The sequence below is a fragment of the Apiospora phragmitis genome (assembly GCF_038363925.1).
Source record: "Apiospora phragmitis strain CBS 135458 chromosome Unknown utg000006l:1.0-5683423.0:1.0-5690449.0, whole genome shotgun sequence".
In the NCBI taxonomy this organism is placed as follows: Eukaryota; Fungi; Ascomycota; class Sordariomycetes; order Amphisphaeriales; family Apiosporaceae; genus Apiospora; species Apiospora phragmitis.
The window spans coordinates 3,743,823-3,763,947 of record NW_027117404.1 but is presented as its reverse complement, the minus strand read 5'-3'; the positions used below and the strand labels follow the sequence as shown (position 1 = coordinate 3,763,947).

Below are 20,125 nucleotides of genomic sequence, written 5' to 3'. Positions count from 1 at the left end.
ATGTGCAGGCCGATCATGTTTATACGGTGAGATTGCTTCCAAATTGGCAGATGAGATCAAATGACTTCACTTGGACACACCCTTGGACGAGTAATACTCATGGCAAATTGGGTCCTATGTCCGTTTTCATCGAGAGTCCATATATGGCACGCATGGTCATGGGATTCTCCTATCCATAGCTCCGTAATTAAACCAACTATGTCAAAATAGTGGCACCATGGCAAACTGATATATATAAAACTTCGAGGATTCCTGCACAGCTTACCAGCTCTCCCAAATCTCCTTAGGCAAAACAGTTCGCATAACGGACCAATGGCCAAGCGCTGTTTGATCATGGTGCTTGACGAGGACGTCGGTTTGGTTGTTTCGCACTAGGCCTACTTTATCGCCGCTCAAGAAAGCCGACTCGGGCACTTCATGTTTTGGCACCATGAATTGCGACCGTGCGATGCTTTGCAGGAAGTCCCTTTCGACGGCGTGCCTAAACGCGATCTTCTTTGTTGTCTTCCTGCAGAAGACTACTACGTTGTCGAAATCTTGCCCGGACTTTGCAATTTCATCCTCGGATGGTTTCTCTGACTCGCGGAATACGCGGCATGAGGAGAAGACCTCTCTAATAGTGCGCATGACGCTGCTCAGAGGAGGCAGCAAGAAGTCGCCGGCATAGTTCTGAGGGCTCATTAGAGAAAATCTGGGGATCGTGGGGACTGTTAACTTACAATGGCAATGACACCATCTGGCTTGAGGAGAGTGTTTAGGGACTGGAGGAACTCCAGCGTAAAGAGTGGGATAGGCTCGGCTCCGCCGGTAAAAACATCGTGAAGAATGTAGTCATAATGCTCCGGCTCCTCCAACGCAGCTCGGGCAGTGTAGCTGACTGCATCCTCAATGACGGCTGTGTGATTTGCAGGAAGCCCAAAGTACTTCACGGCGTATTCGTAGACGACGGGGTCAATTTCCACGATGGTGGTGTCAATCCCATGGGCAATCATAGCCGATGGAGACGTTCCAATTCCGAGACCACTTGGGAAATGTTCAGTACATACACAATCCTGATGGGCAAAAAATAACATTACTTACATATTGAGCGCCTTGGCCTGGTTATCGGGGACCTTTTTCTCGACCTTCACAAGGCGTACCGCTTCGAGCATAGTGAACACGGCGTAGATGGGCTCTGCCACGATCGGCTTCTCCAGGTTCGTCCATTCGCCGCCGAGGAGACTGTGGTCACATCTCATGACCCTGAAGCCCCGCTCATGGCTTTCAAGCACGGACATGTAGCCTGTCAACGACTCGCGTCTGTCGAGCAGGGACCACTGCTGTGTTCCCAGAGATGCGTTGAGAGCTTGTGTCGCCATGGGGGTCATGAGATGCGTGTTGAGGAACGCAGTATGCAGAAGCGCAGGAACAGCGAACAGCAAGTACTTCGAGGGTGCCATAACCGTGTAAGCCCCAGCCAGCACCAACTCAAGACCGACTCTGGTCGAAATGATGGACTTGCCAATGTGGCTTCCCAATTGGTCCGCGGAAAGCATCTCGGCAAACTTGTATACTCCGTATGAACCGAAACCGGGGGCAGCATCTGCCGCCCATTTGGGCAAACCCGAAAGATCAAGAAGCTCCAAAACGTCGGCTACACAGGCCACGGTCAAGGTCATGAGAGGAAAACAAGGTCAGCGCCTCGGTGACCAATGGGCCCCAATACGCTGTCAGTGTGCCGCTCAGTTTGAACAGATAGAACTGCACCATGGGAATGTAGGCAGCAATCAGGGGCAGCATCACCCATGTCTTGAGAGGCAAATTTCTCTTGAAGAACAGGTTTCCAGACCAGCCGACAAAGGCTGCCGCCATTAACACGTAGTTGTGCCATATGGCCGAGGGGATCCCGCCATATACGGGCGAGAGGGTCAACTGGGAAACATTGGCATATACGCCGAGTATGGTCAGCAGTGAAGCAGCCTTGCCGTAGACCTGACCCTGCTCAAGAAGCCATTTCGACCAAGTCTCGGTTTGGGCTTGGTCTTTGAGCTGCTTCAACTCGCGCTCAAAACTTTCTGGGGTGAAGGACGAATTGGGGTCTATCGGCGGTGGCTCTTCCTTCCGCGTCTCCTTCTTAGACGACCGTGTGCGAGGGGCCATAGTGAATGAAAGTAGGTGGGAAAGATCGATGGTGAAAACACGACAAAAAATTGCATCAACAACTCCAATAATGCAAGAACTGGATTTCAACCAATAGGGCTCAGTACAGAGACAAAATATTCAACAGCCCGCTGTTGAGGCTCCGTTGTCAGTATGTGTTGTTCGGCGGAAATGGCCAGATGTTTTTCGCGAACCAAGAGCTCCATCGATTACCTTCAACTGCTAACAACGCAGGGGCTGTTAGGGAGCCACACTTTGTTTCAAGTACAACTAGACAGGAGGACCCTGAGTGGGCGGTCGCGCGAGCTGTCCCGCCAAGCCACGACAGCTGTTGGCTGTTGAGGTGTGGCTTGAAAGTGTTATGTCAGTCACACTTGCCCTCAAGCCACATCTTTAGATGAGCTCCACCAAAATTCCATGGCCATTTCGAAGCGACAACCGAACCTTCGAACATTGTCGCATACCTCGGTTCGGTCCAATTGACTGAAGACATCGCCCATCATGGCTAAGAAACGTACGTGCCCACCCTTCTGGACCCGAACTGCAAGTATTGATCACTGCTGACTCTGCGACCAACCGCACAGCCAAGGCTCGCATGATCAACGTGCGCCTCTTGTCCATGGCCATGACCGGATTTTTCTACTCATTCACGCGACCACGAGTGGCACGGCCGATGAGCATGCTTAAATACGACCCAATCGGTACGATCCATCCCTTCAATCCGGCCCTGGTTGTATGGTCTGTCGGTCAACGTTGCTGCTGGCTAACGTCGCTGTCCCTTTAGTACGGAAAAAGGTTCTTTTCCTCGAGCAAAAACGAAAAGGCAAATGATCTTACACGCCTACAATAAAACGGAAGCGATGGCCATACGTATGGAATGAGAAATGCTCTAACGGGCTTGCCGGGATGGAGACCAAGATGGAATCCGAGAGGGCCAAACACGATCTGGCCAACAGTCGCTGGCAACTTGTACATTACTGTATAAGTGTGTACCATTAGAAAGCCTGAGAGATCAAACATCATCAGCATAGGCAACGAACTAGGCGTTTTGGTTTGGGAGCTCGGCTTCTTAGCTACATGAACACTCTCGTCACTTGCAACATACTACACTACCATCCATCCCAATAGATGCCACCCATCTTTGTGTCCTCTCCATCTCCAGCAACAATAACAGCAACATGCGAAAAATGAGTAGTCCTCCTTGAAAAGAATTGCTTAATTGGACAACGCTCGTTCAATGGAATCACTGTGGCCAGGAGGGCGGACAACAGCGCACTCGAGAACAAAAACAACCTCTCAACCTAACAGCAGCAAACCGCGGAAGCACTTTCCATGTCCCACTCGGACCTCAAGAGTTCCCAGGCATTCGACTATGACTTCGAAAACCGGTGCTTGAAGGGCAGTGTTCGTTGCTGACTCTGGCCCTGGCCCTGCGAAGATCCCTCCATACGAGGTAGGGCACTAGACAGCTGACTACCAAGCGATCCCTGAGACATGGTTTGGCTTGAAGCGATAGAAGATTGACTTGTACTGTATGGATCGGAGTTTTCTCGACCGTAAGTCACTAAGCTGGAGGTTCGTTTCGGCAGTGGCTCCCCTCGCAGGTTGCCCCCAAAGGTCCGCGTTGACATGTCCTTCTCCGTGATCTCATCTTCCGAATCCTGCGGTTCATAATTCATGGACTGTGAGAATTTCGGTCGGATACCGTTGGAAGATTGGGTACCTGTCGGGTCAACTGATTTGCCTCGTTTGTTTGCATGCTCAACATCGTTTCCTCGGCCAGTATCACTGGGGACAGAGCTTGATCTGGCTCGCTTTTGACTAGCAGCCAAAGATTCATGAGCCAAATGATCGTTGGTTGCACCCTGGACCGGACGGTTGTACATGCTATGATTCGAAACGAGGGGCTTCTCGGGCATCGGCTGAGAACCGGCTGAGTCATCTAGAGCTTCAGTGTTTCTGGCACTTGCGCGCGTTACTCTCATGATCGATTTGGGAGGTATTGCCTGTCTTCTGCTCTCCCGCTCTTGCTCCACTGATGGAGGAGGCTCTATGACCTTTTCACCTATCATCGGCATTGGCGACTGCACCACAACTCGTCGAATGCGTTCCTCCATGAAATCTGCAGCTGATCCTGTATTATCCATACGGGACCAGTCAATCTGCTCAAAGAGCTTTTTCATGTGCTCGATCTCCTTGTAGTCTTTTACCCAGTCCTTGAGCGATGATTTCAGCTGCTCCTGGATCTGTTGCGTTGTTTGTACCTCTTTTGTGAACTCCTCGATGGTTACGTTTTGCACCTCCATTTTGTAGCGAAGGTTTCGCATCTCAGTTTCTTCTGCGGAACGAGCCGATGACAACTCTTGAATTCTTTCTCTTGCAGTTGCCAAGTCCTTCTCAAGTCGAGACCGCTCCTTCTCGGTGGATTGCAAACGCTCTTGAAGTTGCTGTCGGTCGTCTTGGATGCGCTGCTCAGTTCCTTTCGATCGTTGAACGGCCTTCTCCAAACTCGCCTCAAGTTGCTTTGACACCTTGTCTGAGTTTTTGATCATCTTGTCCTTCTCAGTGATCTGGTCTTCTAGACAAGCAACTTGATCTTCGAGGTATTGGCTAACCTCGGCCTCGTTCTGTAGGCTTGAAATAGTGGCCTCAAGAGAAGCCACTTGGTCCTCCAGATTCGAACTGACACTGATTTGTTCCTGCTGCTTTTCTATCTGCTCCATTAGAGAGCAGTTCTCGTCATTCAAAGCTTCGATGGCGTCAGCATTGATTTGTAGCCCCCTGTTCTCCTCTCCAAGTGCTACAAGTTCTGCTCGGAGTTCTTCATTTGCCTGGCCAAATTCGAAGTTCCAGGATTCGGCCTGTTCCCACTGCTCAAGGGTCTCCTGCAATCTTTCCTCGAGTGTTTGTAGATGGTGTTGCGACTCTTGGTACATATACTGTATGTGTTGCGAGTGCTGGTCATCCCTTACTTGGTTGTAAATGTGGTCGCAAAGCTCTTGGATTGAGCCAATGCCAGCAGTTAGCACCTCCTTGTCTGCCTCCGTGACCGGCTGCTTCGAGGTCATTTCTTCCCGGATTGTACTGGACATGTCCTTGACGAAGTCATTCTTCAATGACTGTACCAGATCGGTAATAGTCCCGTAATTTGATACCCTGACGTCCTCAACAGACTTCAAAACTGTGTCAAGCTTATGAGTTTGCTCGCTCAAGTTTTCATGAAACTCATCCTTTGTGCACTCTTTCAAGGTCTCCAAGATCTTGTCATTCTGAGATGCAAGCGTTTGAACGTTCTGCTTAAGCAGCAGTCGGGCCTGGTCGAGCTCCTTTCTCAGACCTTCGGCAATGTCCTTTTCATTGGACAGGGCTTTTTGCCGTTCGTCCAGCTGGACTCGAAGAGTCGATGTTTCCTCGTTGACTGTTATACTGTCAGCATCTTTTCATGGTCTATGTCGGGTTAAAACACATACGTTTGGCTATTTGTTCGTGAGCCTCTCTCGAGACTTCAATCACACTCGCCTGGATATTAGCTCGTATCTTCTCGTTCTCTTGCTGTATTCTTTCTGATCTCGATTCATGTTCTTTTTGCGCAGCTAAAATCATCTCTCTATTACGGCGGTAAAGCCTCTGATGCTCTTCGGTCGCTGCATTGAGCTGGTTCTTGAACTCTTGACATTTTCCGTGTAGTTTCTGCACCTTTGACGTGGATGATTCTGCTATTTTTCTCTCCTGTTCGGCTTGTGCAGCCCATTCATCTCTCTCGGCTACAGTTCGATCAATGACCTGAGACTGTGTGTGTATCTCATCTCGGTATCCTTCAATGTCCTTCTTCTGTACCTCGATGTGCTCTTGGAGCGCCGCCAGCTCGCTTTCCACACCATCTCGGTACTCATCGAGCCTGTTGAAATACGAGTTCCATTGAGTTGTCAGTCCCATGAAGTCATTGTTCAGTCTTTCTCCTACCCTAGAATGTTTGGCTGGGGCGACTTGGGCTGAGGGGCCCGGCGTTTAGAAACATTTGAACTAGAAGAAAGAGGTCTGCATGGTTGAATCTGCGCAGGCTCAATTCTTACTGGTCTTGTCATAGCCGGTGTCGCTGGGTGTCTTCGACCAGACTGCACCTGGGATGGTTGCCGAAGTGCTCGATCAATTGGTTCTTGCCGAGGTCGTGGCCTCTCTTGTCTTGCGAGGGAAAATGTAAGGTCCCCTGGTCCTTCATTCTTGGTTACTTCCGGGCGTTGTCTTCCTGGGTGAGGATTCGCAGCATTGTGGGCATGTTTGCTAGGTTCCAGAGGCCGACTGTGGGAGGGTCGAGTTGTTCTAGAGGCTTGAACTTGCAATCCCGTGTTGCTTTTCTCCGTGCCAAGAGGCTGTCTCGTCTTTGCCTCAGGGCGTGTAGGGGTTATATTGTTGATACTGGTACTTCCAGATTCGCTTAAAGACTGTTTTATCAAGCCTTCTGGGGCTGGAATAGAAACAGGCACCTCGGTGAACACATCATCCGGTCGTTCCGGACTTATGGATGGTTTCTCAACAAAAGCATAGGAACTACCGGTGTTGGTCGACTCTCTCTGCCTCTCGTGTTGCTTGGTGATGGAGAGCTGTAGAGCGGCTGAGGGATGGGCACCTTGAGACAGAGGCTCTTCTTCCTCGTGAGTTGATTGTATCACCTCGTCTCGTCCTTCAGTCCCATCGCTATGTATTCCTCCTGGCGATGTGATATTTTTCGGGCCGTGGTGGTGATACATGTGGTGATGCTCCTGAAAATCACCCTGCTGGTCTCTGATGTTTATAATCTCGTCGCGTTGGAGTAGGGTATTCGAGAAGGCCGGGGCAAGTCGCACGATCTCTCTGGCCTTCACTGGGGACAACTTCTTGATGGAAGATGCACGGGTTCGGACTGGTGAAGCTTTTGGGTGTGGGATGCTGATGCGTTGGGTCGGTATCTGTGCATTCGAATGGTCACTTCCACTAGCTATGGCCGTGGTGGAACTCATCTCTTGACCCGATCGGCGTTCCTGAGAAGACTTGCGAAGATCATGTTGCGCAAACGAAAATGTATTGTTCACCTCTTGCTGAAGGTCGCCAAGATGGGGATGCGGAATCAGATTACCCAGTCCTGCATTGGAAAGCGTTGTGTTGGCATTCTCTTCTGTGGTAGGTGGTTGGTCCAGCTGGTGCTTCACCAAAGAGCCCATGTCCATCGGGTTGTTGTCGTTCTCGAGCTGACTGTGCTCTTCGTTTATGTACTGGAGCTCGTTCCAATCCGAGCGACACGGCAACTGTTGAGAGTACGGTTTGGTAGAGTACGTGAATGACTCTTGGGACTCGGCTCCTCTCGGATCTGTCCACTCCTCATGATCCGGCAGGGGTTGGGACATGATAGCGCATTTAGAACATGCAGTGGACTACGGGAGTCTAATTCAGAACGAAGAACCCGAGTAACTTCGGTCCAGCTATGGATGGGGTTGGAGACTGGAAAAGAAGGCTGGCGATCTCTTAAACCAAGGTGCAGGATTCAGCTGTGGTAGATGGTAGTCACTGATGCCTTTGTGGGTGGCTATCGCATCCTGTGAAGGACGGTGATATGAGAGGGGAAGAGAGAGGTAAACAGGAAACACGACGAAGAGTGCTGCCTAATTGAAACTGGAAGGAAGCAAATGGTTTGCTTTGCTGTTTAGATGGGAAGCGACGTTCGACGTTTGGCGTTTGGTAGGTCAGCCCGTTTGTGCCATGCGAGGTCGTGCCTCCCCTTTCGTCGTTCAAATCACAATCTAGTCTAGATAGACTTTGGGTCAACTGACCAGGCTTCGCAAAAGAGTTTCACATTGTGGCCTGAAATCAATAGTTCCTGGAAGGTTCGATTTGATACATCAAATTATGCGGATTCTTAATGCATCGTAATCGTAAGTGACTTGTGCAAGACTATTACGGGAGTGTCAAAGATATAGGGTTCCCCTTTCCTGGTCCATTGGGACCGACTCGTATGCCCAGGTGCCCAACTGTTAATATGAAATATACGTAAATAGGATCATTATAGTTCGATTGTAATCAAATCCGGCGCGCTACTAAGTGGCATCGTCTATAGAGATGCGCAGAAGCAACTGATACTAGTTTACATGGGCGAGTGGTGCGGAATATCTAAAGGTGGAAAGGGGGCCAACCTTTGATATATAACTTATATGCCTTTAATGTGCACCTCCTACTTCGTTCATGAGTAATTTAGCTACTTATACTTGGTTCCCTGGCCTATAATGAGATCCATGAATTGGTTGAGTCCATTCAGGCCATATTTATCTATCTACCAATTGGATTCACTACCACAAGTCCCGAGGCACCTTTAATAAAGAGTATCATCGGTATTATTATTAACAACCTACAGCAACACGACAGCTCCCGGTGTTTGAGTATATCGAACAGACGCCCAGGGCAACTTACATCATCCCTGTTCTGCGTAATCTAAGAGACTTGGAAGGGTTGTTTCCTTTGCTACAAGTGCGTACAATGCTCGTCAAGGTCTTAACAAATCAAGTTGAGGATAGATCCTTTCCAATGCTGCTCAGGACATCATAACCTCTCAGCACACGATATTACTTTATCGTGGTATCAATCAGTAACTCATAGTAGACTTCAGATGTTCTGGTCTTCTGATCATTCTTCCTAGAAAGCCCCTTTAGACACCGTTGAGCTACAGCCAGAGCACCTGGATAGCATCTCTAATTCGGCACTCTCGTGGCATGAGAATTCGTATACAAGCATGATGGCACACTATAAGTAGTGGCTATAGACGTACGCTTTCGGTAAGCTCGGTACGAAGCTGTAAGCCGGGTCAGTCTCTTCCTGCATCAGGTTCGGTCCGTGTCGATGAGACTAGCGAATCTGGCGCTCTTTGTCGACGCAGTGGCTCCTTGCTACTCCCCGTCCTACCTCTGCCACCCTAACGTTATGGCGCCTTGATAGTTCACGATGGTCTCAGATTCCGAGATGAACTAGGCGCGACATCTAATGGCACTAGCCATTTCCGAAACCGTCCTATTTGTGATGAACACCTATCTGACACGGCTTGAGAATGCCGCCAGAGTTGCTTCCCCATGACCTTCTTAGCTGATATTTCGGTCCGTTATTCGTAACTCTAAGGCTTCGAACAATGCGGAAACCTCATTTGGGGATGGGAGTCACAGGCCAAAATTCCATCAACTCATCAGTCTTTCACATCTGAGAATCCGGCTCTACACAAGTTCTTGAAAGCGACTAAGTAATCCAAACCTAGTAGATATGCCAGAAATTATCAGGATACTAGTGCCTTAGACTCCTAGTAAAGCCATATGTTTTCACACCGGGATACATGATAAAGCACTGATACGACATGTTACAATGCCACCATATTCTATTTCGTAGTAGAAATGCATCGCGGCCCCCGCGGAATGAAGGGCTTGGCTGGCTGTCAACTCCTTATCATCACTCGGGCCCAGGAGATACGCCGAGGCTCATCATGAGTTGTTGTAGTAGGTATAAGTAGGTCTCAGTAAGGAACGTGGTAGAGAAGATGGCAAGGCGCGTAGCATCCGGCGAGACTTACGAACATGTGACTGGAACCCGTCTAACCATGACTCGTACTTATCAACAGCCATTAGTCAAGAGTATAAGATACCAGGATCAGGATGCTGTATGTAAAGCGACAGGATTCTGGAAACCGAGAAAGACGGAATGCGAGAGGTCTTCGTGTAGAGGCGTTGTATGCATATGCAAGTCAAGCACTACCTTCCCATTGAGGGTATAATGCGGCTATGTCATTGTGGGAGCCAGTGATGCCACCGACCCAGGGTTTTTATTTGTGTCTTGAAGCCCGGCCGAAAGGGAAGAGTATTGGGAATGCCAAAGCGTGAAGGCTGCTGTGTTGCCACTGGCAATAGCATTGTTGCTATGTGACACCAACATAGTAGGAAAACACCTGGAGATAGTACCATTGATAGATACAGCTGGTTTCTTTACACATGAACGGCCCCAGTGATAAGATAGATAGCTAACAGAGAAGGCCGGAAACTTGGACCTTGATGGCCTCGAAGCATAGCTTGGCTGGCCATCTCGGCCTTGTTCCTTCCTTATACCTTCCTATTCGTTAGGGTTGATACGTGATCTTGGGGAGCATTGCATAAGTATAGCTTCGAGGCGTCCTAGCTACTTGCCTATTTCAGTCCGAGCCGCACTGTGGGGGAGTGGAATTGTCTTGAAAAGTGCTTTGAAATCAGGGCTAATGTGAGAGCAGGTTGTCGTCTAGAGGTTGCAGAGGGTCTTGGGCTTGTGTGCTCCAGTGGATAAAAGGTCGTGTTAGTTGCCGGGGATCGCGATGATCGTTGCCAAATAAACACACCTTTTGCTGGTCCGATAATCAGCAGACGGCTTCAGATGAACCCTTGCTGCTGATCCGGGATGTCAGCGAGACTGGGAAGAGTGACAGGCCCAACATCGGCCGAATCAAGATCAATGTTGCTATTTTTATTACCCACTGAACATGCCAATTCTAGGCAGCACATGGAATGACATGTAGGGACTTTGATGATATCGGCTTAGACAAAGAGAACGCCACACACATCCATCCATTAGGCGATGCCCGCAATACGCTGAGTTTTGAGGTTATTTGCCATTGCTGGTGGCAGACCTATGTAACACGACTTGTTTGGCTCAGCTCAAGTACTATGTCCCGGATTGACGAGTCGCCTAATCGCAACACACTCTCTCCATGCCGGTGTAGACCGAGATAGAAAGGAACAGATACATACAGTCGGATCGGAATTGGGCTGCGATTGATAAAGGCTGATAGGTGTTGCATGGGTGCCGACTGCAGTGCGTCGAATGCAACCGGGCGCTTACCCCGGCATGTCCTTCCTTCCCTGCCAGTGGACATGTGAGGTACGACATGCGACGGAGAATTACCTTAAGATCGGCGAAGAATCGTTATCTCTGGCCGTTCGTCATCACCAATAGGGTGGTGTTGATAAAACCAACCAGTTGTTGATGCAAGAGCGGAAAGGGCCTGCCATGTCAAGCAGCTCTGATCCGGTTAGTGGAGGTGAAGAACCGTCAGGATACCTACGATCTCGCCCTTCTGGCTGCCGAGAACTAAGCCCAGACAGAGCTAGGGAGAGCCCGTGGTGGGCAGGAGGGGGATAACGCCGGCGGCTGTGGCCCATGCTTCCAGCTTTAAGCTTGATGCCAAGTCTACAGGGTGCTGGATCTCCCCACCATTGCACAGCAAGTATGTACCATACCAAGCACTTCCAGTGTTTCTGTACTGCTACTTCTCTTATCAGTTTGTTACATCTGCATCTATTTACTGGGCGGACCACTGGCCGACCGTGGGGGAGACCAGCCCGCGAGGAGTCTGCGAGCGCTATCAATCATCAGGAGAGTCATGACACCAGCTGCCATAGGCACGACAGCAGCATTGGTTCGACGTGTCAATGATCCCGCCTGATATATTGATTATTGCGCTTGGGACAGGCCTCTTCGGCAGATCCAAAATGCCCAACGTCTATTCGCCCGTGGCTGCGGCCTCGTAAGCAGGACGGCAAGCCTATCTCAATGGCCTATCGGCGGATATTACGAGCGAACCCCCCCTGGCCGGACACATCAGAGGACATGTTGCCCATTTAGGAAGGCGAAGGCAGAGATCATGTCGCGAGCGCCATTGCGACAAGCCTGAGCTCAATGAGACGAGCGCATCGAACAAGCTTCTCAATATATATTGGATCTTGGCATGTGCTGGGGAATCATAACTCAATATGCGCATCATGTTCACCAGGAAGGTGACAAGATGCTGGTATGGTAGGACGACTTTATCGGGAACGCGCCGTACCCAGTGCTGCAGAACCTCCCAGGGCTTCAGACACAGTTGGGCGCCTCTACACTATGTAACTTTCACAGGCAGCTTGAGTAGTGCTCCGCCGTAATGCCTCCATGCCAAACCCCAAGGTTTGTGACATATGCACGTTACTGTATGCTTGAGTCACGATACCACTGCCTCCAGCGATGTATTAGCTATTTTACTGACTTGCCAGATGCAGCAGCGCGAGACTAATACGCCTCGACTGTTGGACGACCCTTCGATGTCCTATAGAGTGAGTATTGGCTCACCAACCAGACCAAATTGCACCCAACCTCGAACCAATCCATCACTGATAGCACCGAGAAGCGCAGTGAGCACGCCATGGAGAGGAGAGAAAATTAGATCCGCTATACCCCTCCCGGCCGTCTTGACCGGGGTATTTGGGCCTGGCTCCCCCGATTTTTCCATCACTCACACATACCGCATATAGTAGCCCCGCTTAACCTATAGTGTAGGGAAGGATACAACGCCACTCTCCTAACAAATCTGGACAAGCGATACTTGGCGCAGCTACTTGTTAACGAATGGCATGCCGGTCCTAGTCTTTCAACCCATAGGGGATACGCTTGAGCCTAAGTGCAGATGACGGCAGTAGTCCTGCCTCATATGTGAGGCTCGTACTTGGCGGGACTGGGATTTTGATAAGAGACGAAAGCTTTTGTCGACTTCTGCTTGTCCCTTTTCGCTGAATATGCGGTATACTGCCATCGTGACGCGTCCGGATGGAGCACCACATATCTTGCAGCCATAACCATGGCTACTCGACTAACACCCTTTGTAGGCCCTGCCTTCCGGAAGAGGAAGGCGGCTCGAACACAGCATAGTCGCCAGGTACTGCTCCATGCTTCGACTATCTGTGATGTTGGAACCGGGCATGGATAAATAGTCTTGATGCCCTCGACTAGAATTCTTCTCCTTTCGTCCCAAGTCACTCACTCACTGGACTCACACCACCCAATCATCGGCCTTAGTCAAATATTCTCTTGAACCACCATCAACATGAAGTCTGCTACGCTCCTGTCTCTCTTCTCCCCTTGGCTCTGGCCGCCCCGGCTACCCTCGGCAAGCGAGAGGGTGGTCCTGCCGCCGTGCTGCAACCCCGTGAGGCCAAGCTCATCTCCGGCCAGTATATCGTCAAGTTCAAGGACCAGTCCGACAGCATGTCGATCAACAGCGCCATGAACAACTTCGAAGGTGAAGCCGAGCACGTCTGGCACAACAACTTCAAGGGGTTCGCCGCCAAGCTTGACGACGCCGCTCTCGAGTCCTTGAAGAACCACCCCGACGTGAGTAGTACTCTAGCCCCCGTTATGATGAGTAATCCCCTAACTGTTTTTACAGGTGGACTACATTGAGCAAGACTCCATTGTCTCCCTCAAGGCCTACGTAACTCAGTCCAACCCGCCGTGGGGATTGCTCGCATCTCGCACAAGAGCCGCAGCACCTCAAGCTACACCTACGACAGCAGCGCCGGCGCCGGTACTTGCGCCTACGTCATCGACACCGGTATCTACACCGCCCACTCCCAGTTCGGCGGCCGCGCCACCTGGCTGCAGAACTACGCCGACCGGAGCAACTCGGACGGCAACGGCCACGGCACCCACGTCGCCGGCACCATCGGCGGCTCGACCTACGGCGTCGCCAAGGGCACCAGCCTCTACGCCGTCAAGGTCCTCAACGCCCAGGGCTCCGGCACCACCTCGGGCGTCATCTCGGGCATCAACTTCGTCGCCTCGGACGCGCAGACCCGCAACTGCCCCAACGGCACCGTCGCCAACATGTCGCTCGGCGGCGGCAAGTCGACCACCCTGAACCAGGCCGCGGCCGGCCTCATCAGCTCGGGTGTGTTCCTGGCCGTCGCGGCCGGCAACGACGGCGCCAACGCGGCCAACTACTCGCCCGCGTCGGAGCCCAGCGTCTGCACCGTCGGCGCCACCACCTCGTCCGACTCCGTCGCCAGCTACTCCAACTACGGCAGCCTCGTCGACATCTTCGCCCCCGGCTCCAGCATCCTGTCTTCCTGGATCGGCTCCACCTCGGCCACCAACACCATCTCGGGCACCTCCATGGCCACCCCCCATATCGCTGGCCTCGGCGCCTACCTGTTGACCCTCCTCGGTCCCAGGTCGCCCACCGCGCTCTGCAGCTACATCGCCAGCATCGCCACCAGCGGCACTCTGTCCGGTGTCCCCCTCCGGCACCGTCAACAAGCTCGCCTTCAACGGCAACCCCTCTGGTTAAACTTCCAACAACCAGATTGCCGTCTTCTCATTCTTTTACTCCTACCTCTACTTCTTATCAGACTCGGCGCGGAGGATATTATCTACTCCTAAGGTGGGGAGGGACCTTGGAAGAGACCCCCTTGCTCAGAGAATGAGATGATGGCCACAAATGAAAGCGTGAGTGCAACTGCACAGTGTTTTTCATATACATATATATATATACATCATGTAGATAAAGAGTAATAGTCCACCTGCGAGTCTCGCTTGTCGCCGATGACGTCAAACAAGAACCGTATGGTCGGGTTGGTGGCACCCTTTCGTGATGTGGGTTTCCATATTTTTAATATTACAGATATGCAAAGAAATATAACGGCTAAGCTTTCTCGGTGTACCGGTTAGTAAAAGTGATCTTCGCGCCGCATCGCGATCAATACTACGACGTTTCTGCAAGCCAAGATGAGAGAGCCCACTCTCCTTCCCCTCTGGGATGCCGTGCCACGAACGCCATGAACGCGAGCGACTCGCTCTACGAGATTCAATCTCTCTATAAACTATCACCACAGAAAATACGAGCATACTTCATTCCTCTCTGTTATAGCCTCTATGGACGAATAGCTTTGGATATCTTGTTGACAAGGCATCTATACATTTGACTCACTCCTTATGCACTTGTTGCGAATACGAGCAAGTCAGCTAGAAGAGAAAATAGCATCTAGAGATTCTTCGCTCACTAACAAGTCTGGACTATATTAGTACAGAGGTTGGGATATAGAGTACATACTTACTCATACTCGAATTTAGTCCAACCCCTTTTAAGACCCTAAAGTAAATGCAGTGCGAGTCATGAATCTACAATACGTAGCACCAAGGAAATGAGAGATAAACAAGCCCACCATTAGTATCCCCTGATGAGATTGAAGGGGGGGGATTTCGGATTTCCTGATTTTCCCTGTGCAGTAGGACAAGTATACTAATGCAGCATTCACATCAGTTCGGAGCAGGGTTGAGCTAAGTCGTCATGCGTAAGTTTTCTGCTACCCCTTTGACTTTATTGCATAACTCATTGTATGTTCTATCATTTGCTGGGTTCATGTTGGTATCTGTACCCTCTCCCATATGGACAGCCTCCACGGTAGTGATATGGTTCACTCAGAGCTAAGAAGCCCCCGAACACCAGCGATCATCCAATACAACCGAGACATGTTTGCGCCAGCACTTGTTATGCCATCACACACTGGTAATTCCAGCAGGAACACACACATACAATGCATCCCGTTAAAACCTATATAAACTTTGGATAGACACTTTCAGCTCCTTTCCACACTACATAAAACTCGGCCCATCCTACATAACACTTTCTGGTAAATGCCAACGCACCTATGCAAGCCATGCACCAAACTCCCGCCTATAGCGTCAAATGCCCGCCGCCGCTGCTAAACAAAATGCGCATGGTCATATAATAGACAAATCAGATTATTTGCCTGTGTTTGTTCTCGAAGGCCTCCCATCCTTTTGGAACCCCCACCAAGTAGGCAAACGCCAATAAAGATTACATCAACATATATAATGTCCTACATCCCTTCTCCGCTGCCGCAATATGCCAAGGACGGCAATCGACTTCTTTGTCCACCATACCTCTGGCGCGCGCCAGCGTACCCAGACCCCTGTAGTACGTGAGAAGTTCGCGCATGGCTGTCTCGTAGGCGCGAGGATTGCAGCCCTCGGAGTGGACAATGTTGACTTCCATGACGGCCGGGGGGTCTTCGGGCCGCGGGCCGCCACGCTTGACAAGGTAGCCCGAGACGATGGCCGGATTGAGGTCCGTCGGCGACATGGAATTACTCAGGCGGTGCGCCAGGACTGCACCCCACATGTGATCAGTGACGTCGACAAGCGTTGCGTCCGCTTCCAAGTCGTCGGCGGTGCCGCCGCCTGGAGTGGGGGCGCTGGTAGGGCCGCCATCGGCGCCGCGGATAGACGGTGTCGGTGGGCCGTTCCCAGACTGTTCCGGGGATACGATAGATGCTTGTGGAGTAGATACGGGGTGGTATAGAAAGCGGCTGACCCGCTTGTCGGCACCCTCACCGTGGGCGGGATGAGTTGGAGCGAAGGGTTCGTGTCTACCGTGGCCAGGGTCAAACTGACGGAGCACTGTGTCTCGGCCTGTGCTAAATTGGACCAAGTCTCAATCTCCGATTGATCCATGACACCGCACTTGGCGATCATGATGCGCCAATGTACCTTTCGTGTGCAGGTGATGTCCCGAGTAGTTTCCCAAATCTCGTGCGCAACATCCGCGAAAAGGGCGGCAATGGACTTGTTTCTGCGCCCCAGGCAGTACGAAGCTGTCATTTGTTGATACCCTCTGTTATCAGTCCAAGCAGCCGTGATCCATCGCTCGTCTACACTTTGTGCGTAGGCCAAATGAAGACAGCTGTTTTCATGTAATAAAGACGAAGTCGGTGTTGATGTTAGCTTGAAGTCGATGATACGTGGCAGCGGCTGCTCGAGCACGATAGCCGGCGACGGCATCGCCCCTCCAAAAAGCGTGCAGCGATCGTACACTTCAAAAGCCAATTTAATATAGTCGGCTGGGCATGGCATAGGAATCGATGTCGAAGAGGCGAGGAAATCCAGCGGGATGAGTTGCAGAGCCATGTCGTTTTCCACGCGTTTTCTGCTATTGAGCAAGAGCTTCTTATACCGCTCGAAGAGGCATTGAAAAGCATAGCACGACTCAATCGCAGCTCCTGCTGTGTCTGAAGAATAGACGAAGAAGACCATGAAGTTCGTTTCCTTGACGGCAAGGTGTGCCAGTACCTCGCTCAACTTGGATAATCCTGCTGATAGATTCGGACCCATAAGCGATGTAGGATTTTGGAAACTGTCAGCTGTCTTCTCGACTTGATAGGACATTAGGCCATTGGGAATTTCCGGTGACGCATCCATACGACTGAAGGTGCCAAGCTTGAGACTCTCGTAGACACTTTGCATCCTATCTAGGAACACATCCGCGTCGTCGCTAACACCAGTGAACTCAGGGAAGATGCAAACGGCATTGATGCTCTTGCCACCATTGGAAGGCCCAAGCCCAAGACTTTCCCAGAATGTTACCGCCGATGGTAGAACAGAGAGTTTCGCTTCGTACCGACGCAACTCCATATGCGGAGACGCGATTTGGAACGGATTGCTCGGTTTGATCTGATCAGCCCCGGGCGGTCGAGGCTGTAGTCTCGAGGGCTGCCCTAGTAAAGGCACGTCTTGGACATCAATGAATGAACGAAACTGGCACCCCGCAGCCTCGTTTCCAAATGCCTTAGGCAACACAGTTCGCAAATCGTCAACTAGTTTGTGCGTGATTGTCATGAGATCGCGCCGCCGATCCAGGCTTGTCTGTGTAAGTGTGTCCTGTGTCGTTGTTAAACAAAGCGTACTGGTAGAGGCTTGTTCTGTGAGTAACTGGGCTGCTATTATGAATTCTTGGTCAGGCAGAGCCAAGGGTAAGTCTGTGGGCTCTGGGTCGGCAAAGTACTTGACCAGTGGAAGTTCAACGTCGGATTTCGAGAAAATAGGCACATCGAATGATAGAGAAGGCGAAGCTGCATCCACGGATTCAAAGTCCTTAAAGGAAGTTGCAAGCGATTTCTCGTCATCCTCCATGCGCCGTTTCCGGACAGAGACAGACTTCACAGGCGATGGGGGCTCGTCACTTTCATACGTTGAATCATCTTGGTCAGATACCAAGCTGCCTTCGTCTGCATCTGACGATACGTCATCAGGTTTAGCAGGACTCGGCTGCTGTGTGAGACCTCCAGTCCCATTAACCAAGCGAGCAAGCAGATCGCCGACATTGCCAGGGAGCCCTCTGGGCTTCCGGCGCCCTTTAACATGGCGCTGGAGATAATTCGTCGTGGGCGGCGCATTTATGGACAGGGGGCGGGTTTCCTCTGATCGTGTGAAGGTAAAATCAAATCGACCATTGCCTTGGTACTTGCTGTCGACCATCGACAGATCTGGTCCAAAATCCACCTTCTGGAAGATGCTGCTCGATTGAGGTTGGTATATCTGAGAATTGTGCTGAACCGCTTTGCGATTGTCCAATGACGCTCTGATTCGTTTGAAAACAGTATCCGGGTTGAACGGGCTTGCTTGTCGCTTTGCTCTCTGAGGCTCTTGTTTACTTGGCTCAATCTCAGCTGGTCGTTTTGACTCTTGCGCCAACGAACTCCTGGCATGTTTGAGTTCAGGTTTGGCGAACACAGTAGTACGAGTCGGCAGAGGAGCAGGTGCCTCAGCTGGTACTGCTTTGACTTCAGGCGGTGCTGGTGCACCGAAACTTGCCGTCAAGTCAAGGGTGGGCACGCTGTTTGACATGTCAGGCATGTCAAGCGAGATGTCCATGTCACCCGGTTGCTCGTCGAAGAAATTGAAATCAGCATCAGTGATGTCGTTCTCACCACCGAACATATCGGGGCCCAAGTCACCAAATAAGTTTTCCGAGTCGAATGAGCCTGTATGACGCTCTCGTTTCAACACGGGCTGATCCCAGGCCTCCGTAAAAGCATCCGGTGGGGCGCTCATGACTGCGTCGACATCGGCCATAACAGCAGCACTGTTATTGTTTGCAGGGCTGGACACCGTTCCATCCATAGAAGGCGTTGCCCCCACAGGGGCCTGAACTCCATCCGGCGGCGTCGGATACATTGCACCTGGAGGAACCCCTGGATGACCTGAACGATGAAGGGCTAATGGAGATGTCCCGTTTGGTTGTTGCACCTGATTATCGGATGAGGCGGCATCGCGAGCAAGTGCAGCATCCCTCTCCTTGGCTTTCCTGGCCAAGGCCTCGTCACGCTCACCAGCACCCAAGAACCAGGTTTTCGCAAGGGACAAGGGGTCATAAGATTCATCTGTCAGAGTACGCGCCGGGTCCTCAGGTGGTTTCTCTATGCTGAGTCTGAAAAGCCTTGCAAAGGCAAAGGCTAGAAGGCCATGACATGTTTGTGCTTGTGTTAAATAGGGGGGTGTTTTTGCCATCAAACTTGGCCTCGACAGGTTTCCGGCGCACCCGTTGCAGGCTCAGCCATTTTTGCGTGCCGCTAATAGGGGAAGGTAGATTCCGGGCTTCGAGTAGCTTTACGCAAATATTACGCCATGGCCGCAAGCGCTCTTCCCTATCAGGGCGAAGTCGTAGAACTTGAAGATCAGGTGACTGGCCCACTCCGCTTTCGGTAGCTGATGAGCCATCGCTCTCCGTCACAAGATAACACGTTGCAAACACGCCGAGAGGTGCTGCCAAGACCGTACGCCCGACTGACGGCAGCAAGGTAGAGTCCGAGAAGATACTGAGACCTTCTGCTAGGCAGACATTGACCGTAGATACCAAGGCTCCAGTAGTGGTCAAGTACGCTCTTAGCGAGGCAAGATGGGAATGCCACCATTGCTATCGCTTCGCACATGTGGTGGAAGCAATAATGTCCTCGAATCGAGGGGTGTAGCACCCGTTTTCCCCACAAAGACCGGCGGAAAGAGCAGATATGACAGCCGATATGAAGTGTTCATATACATCCTTGGTGGACGTTGAAGCGACCGGCTTGCTCTCAGTCGCAGCACCATCAATGCCCAATGCGTTGGGGGAGGAATCCTCGCTATCGAATCCAAGGCTCCTGAAACACTCGACGACGAACTGTTGGGCGTCTGGGCTGAGTTGGGGCCTGATAGGCGATTCCTAGCGAGGCCAGCAGGCTCGAATGTGTTCTCATCGGTAATGGATAGAGTATAGCCACAGCTGTCTAACGTCCTTGGGAGACCGGGCTGTCATTTTGACCATCCTTCCAGAGCAGGCGAAAGCACCACAGGCCATGCTTGGCCATGTCCA

The 20,125-nt window shown here is 51.3% G+C and overlaps 5 protein-coding genes across 5 annotated transcripts; 2 read left to right on the top strand and 3 right to left on the bottom strand.

The window, feature by feature from the left end:
• Positions 1 to 261: 261 nt before the first annotated feature.
• Positions 262 to 2,139, bottom strand: PG994_006412 (spermine spermidine synthase; the record flags this gene model as incomplete). The annotated part of the gene is made up of 4 exons (XM_066857821.1): positions 262 to 669; positions 720 to 1,023; positions 1,081 to 1,619; positions 1,690 to 2,139. 4 exons carry the CDS (start codon positions 2,137 to 2,139, stop codon positions 262 to 264), a joined length of 1,701 nt encoding a protein of 566 aa, XP_066717090.1.
• Positions 2,140 to 2,640: 501 nt separating this feature from the next.
• PG994_006411 (mitochondrial 54S ribosomal protein bL33m) lies at positions 2,641 to 2,970 on the top strand (the record flags this gene model as incomplete). Its single annotated transcript, XM_066857820.1, has 3 exons — positions 2,641 to 2,653; positions 2,724 to 2,840; positions 2,924 to 2,970. 3 exons carry the CDS (start codon positions 2,641 to 2,643, stop codon positions 2,968 to 2,970), a joined length of 177 nt encoding a protein of 58 aa, XP_066717089.1.
• A 539-nt stretch (positions 2,971 to 3,509) lies between these two features.
• Positions 3,510 to 7,520, bottom strand: PG994_006410 (uncharacterized protein; the record flags this gene model as incomplete). Its single annotated transcript, XM_066857819.1, has 3 exons — positions 3,510 to 5,557; positions 5,610 to 6,037; positions 6,103 to 7,520. The coding sequence occupies 3 exons, from the start codon at positions 7,518 to 7,520 to the stop codon at positions 3,510 to 3,512; spliced, it is 3,894 nt and encodes a 1,297-aa protein (XP_066717088.1).
• A 5,258-nt stretch (positions 7,521 to 12,778) lies between these two features.
• Positions 12,779 to 14,266, top strand: PG994_006409 (serine protease; the record flags this gene model as incomplete). Its single annotated transcript, XM_066857818.1, has 5 exons — positions 12,779 to 12,856; positions 12,997 to 13,311; positions 13,367 to 13,411; positions 13,459 to 14,211; positions 14,237 to 14,266. The coding sequence occupies 5 exons, from the start codon at positions 12,779 to 12,781 to the stop codon at positions 14,264 to 14,266; spliced, it is 1,221 nt and encodes a 406-aa protein (XP_066717087.1).
• Positions 14,267 to 15,796: 1,530 nt separating this feature from the next.
• PG994_006408 (uncharacterized protein) lies at positions 15,797 to 18,951 on the bottom strand (the record flags this gene model as incomplete). The annotated part of the gene is made up of 2 exons (XM_066857817.1): positions 15,797 to 16,249; positions 16,333 to 18,951. 2 exons carry the CDS (start codon positions 18,949 to 18,951, stop codon positions 15,797 to 15,799), a joined length of 3,072 nt encoding a protein of 1,023 aa, XP_066717086.1.
• Between the last annotated feature and the right edge of the window lie 1,174 nt (positions 18,952 to 20,125).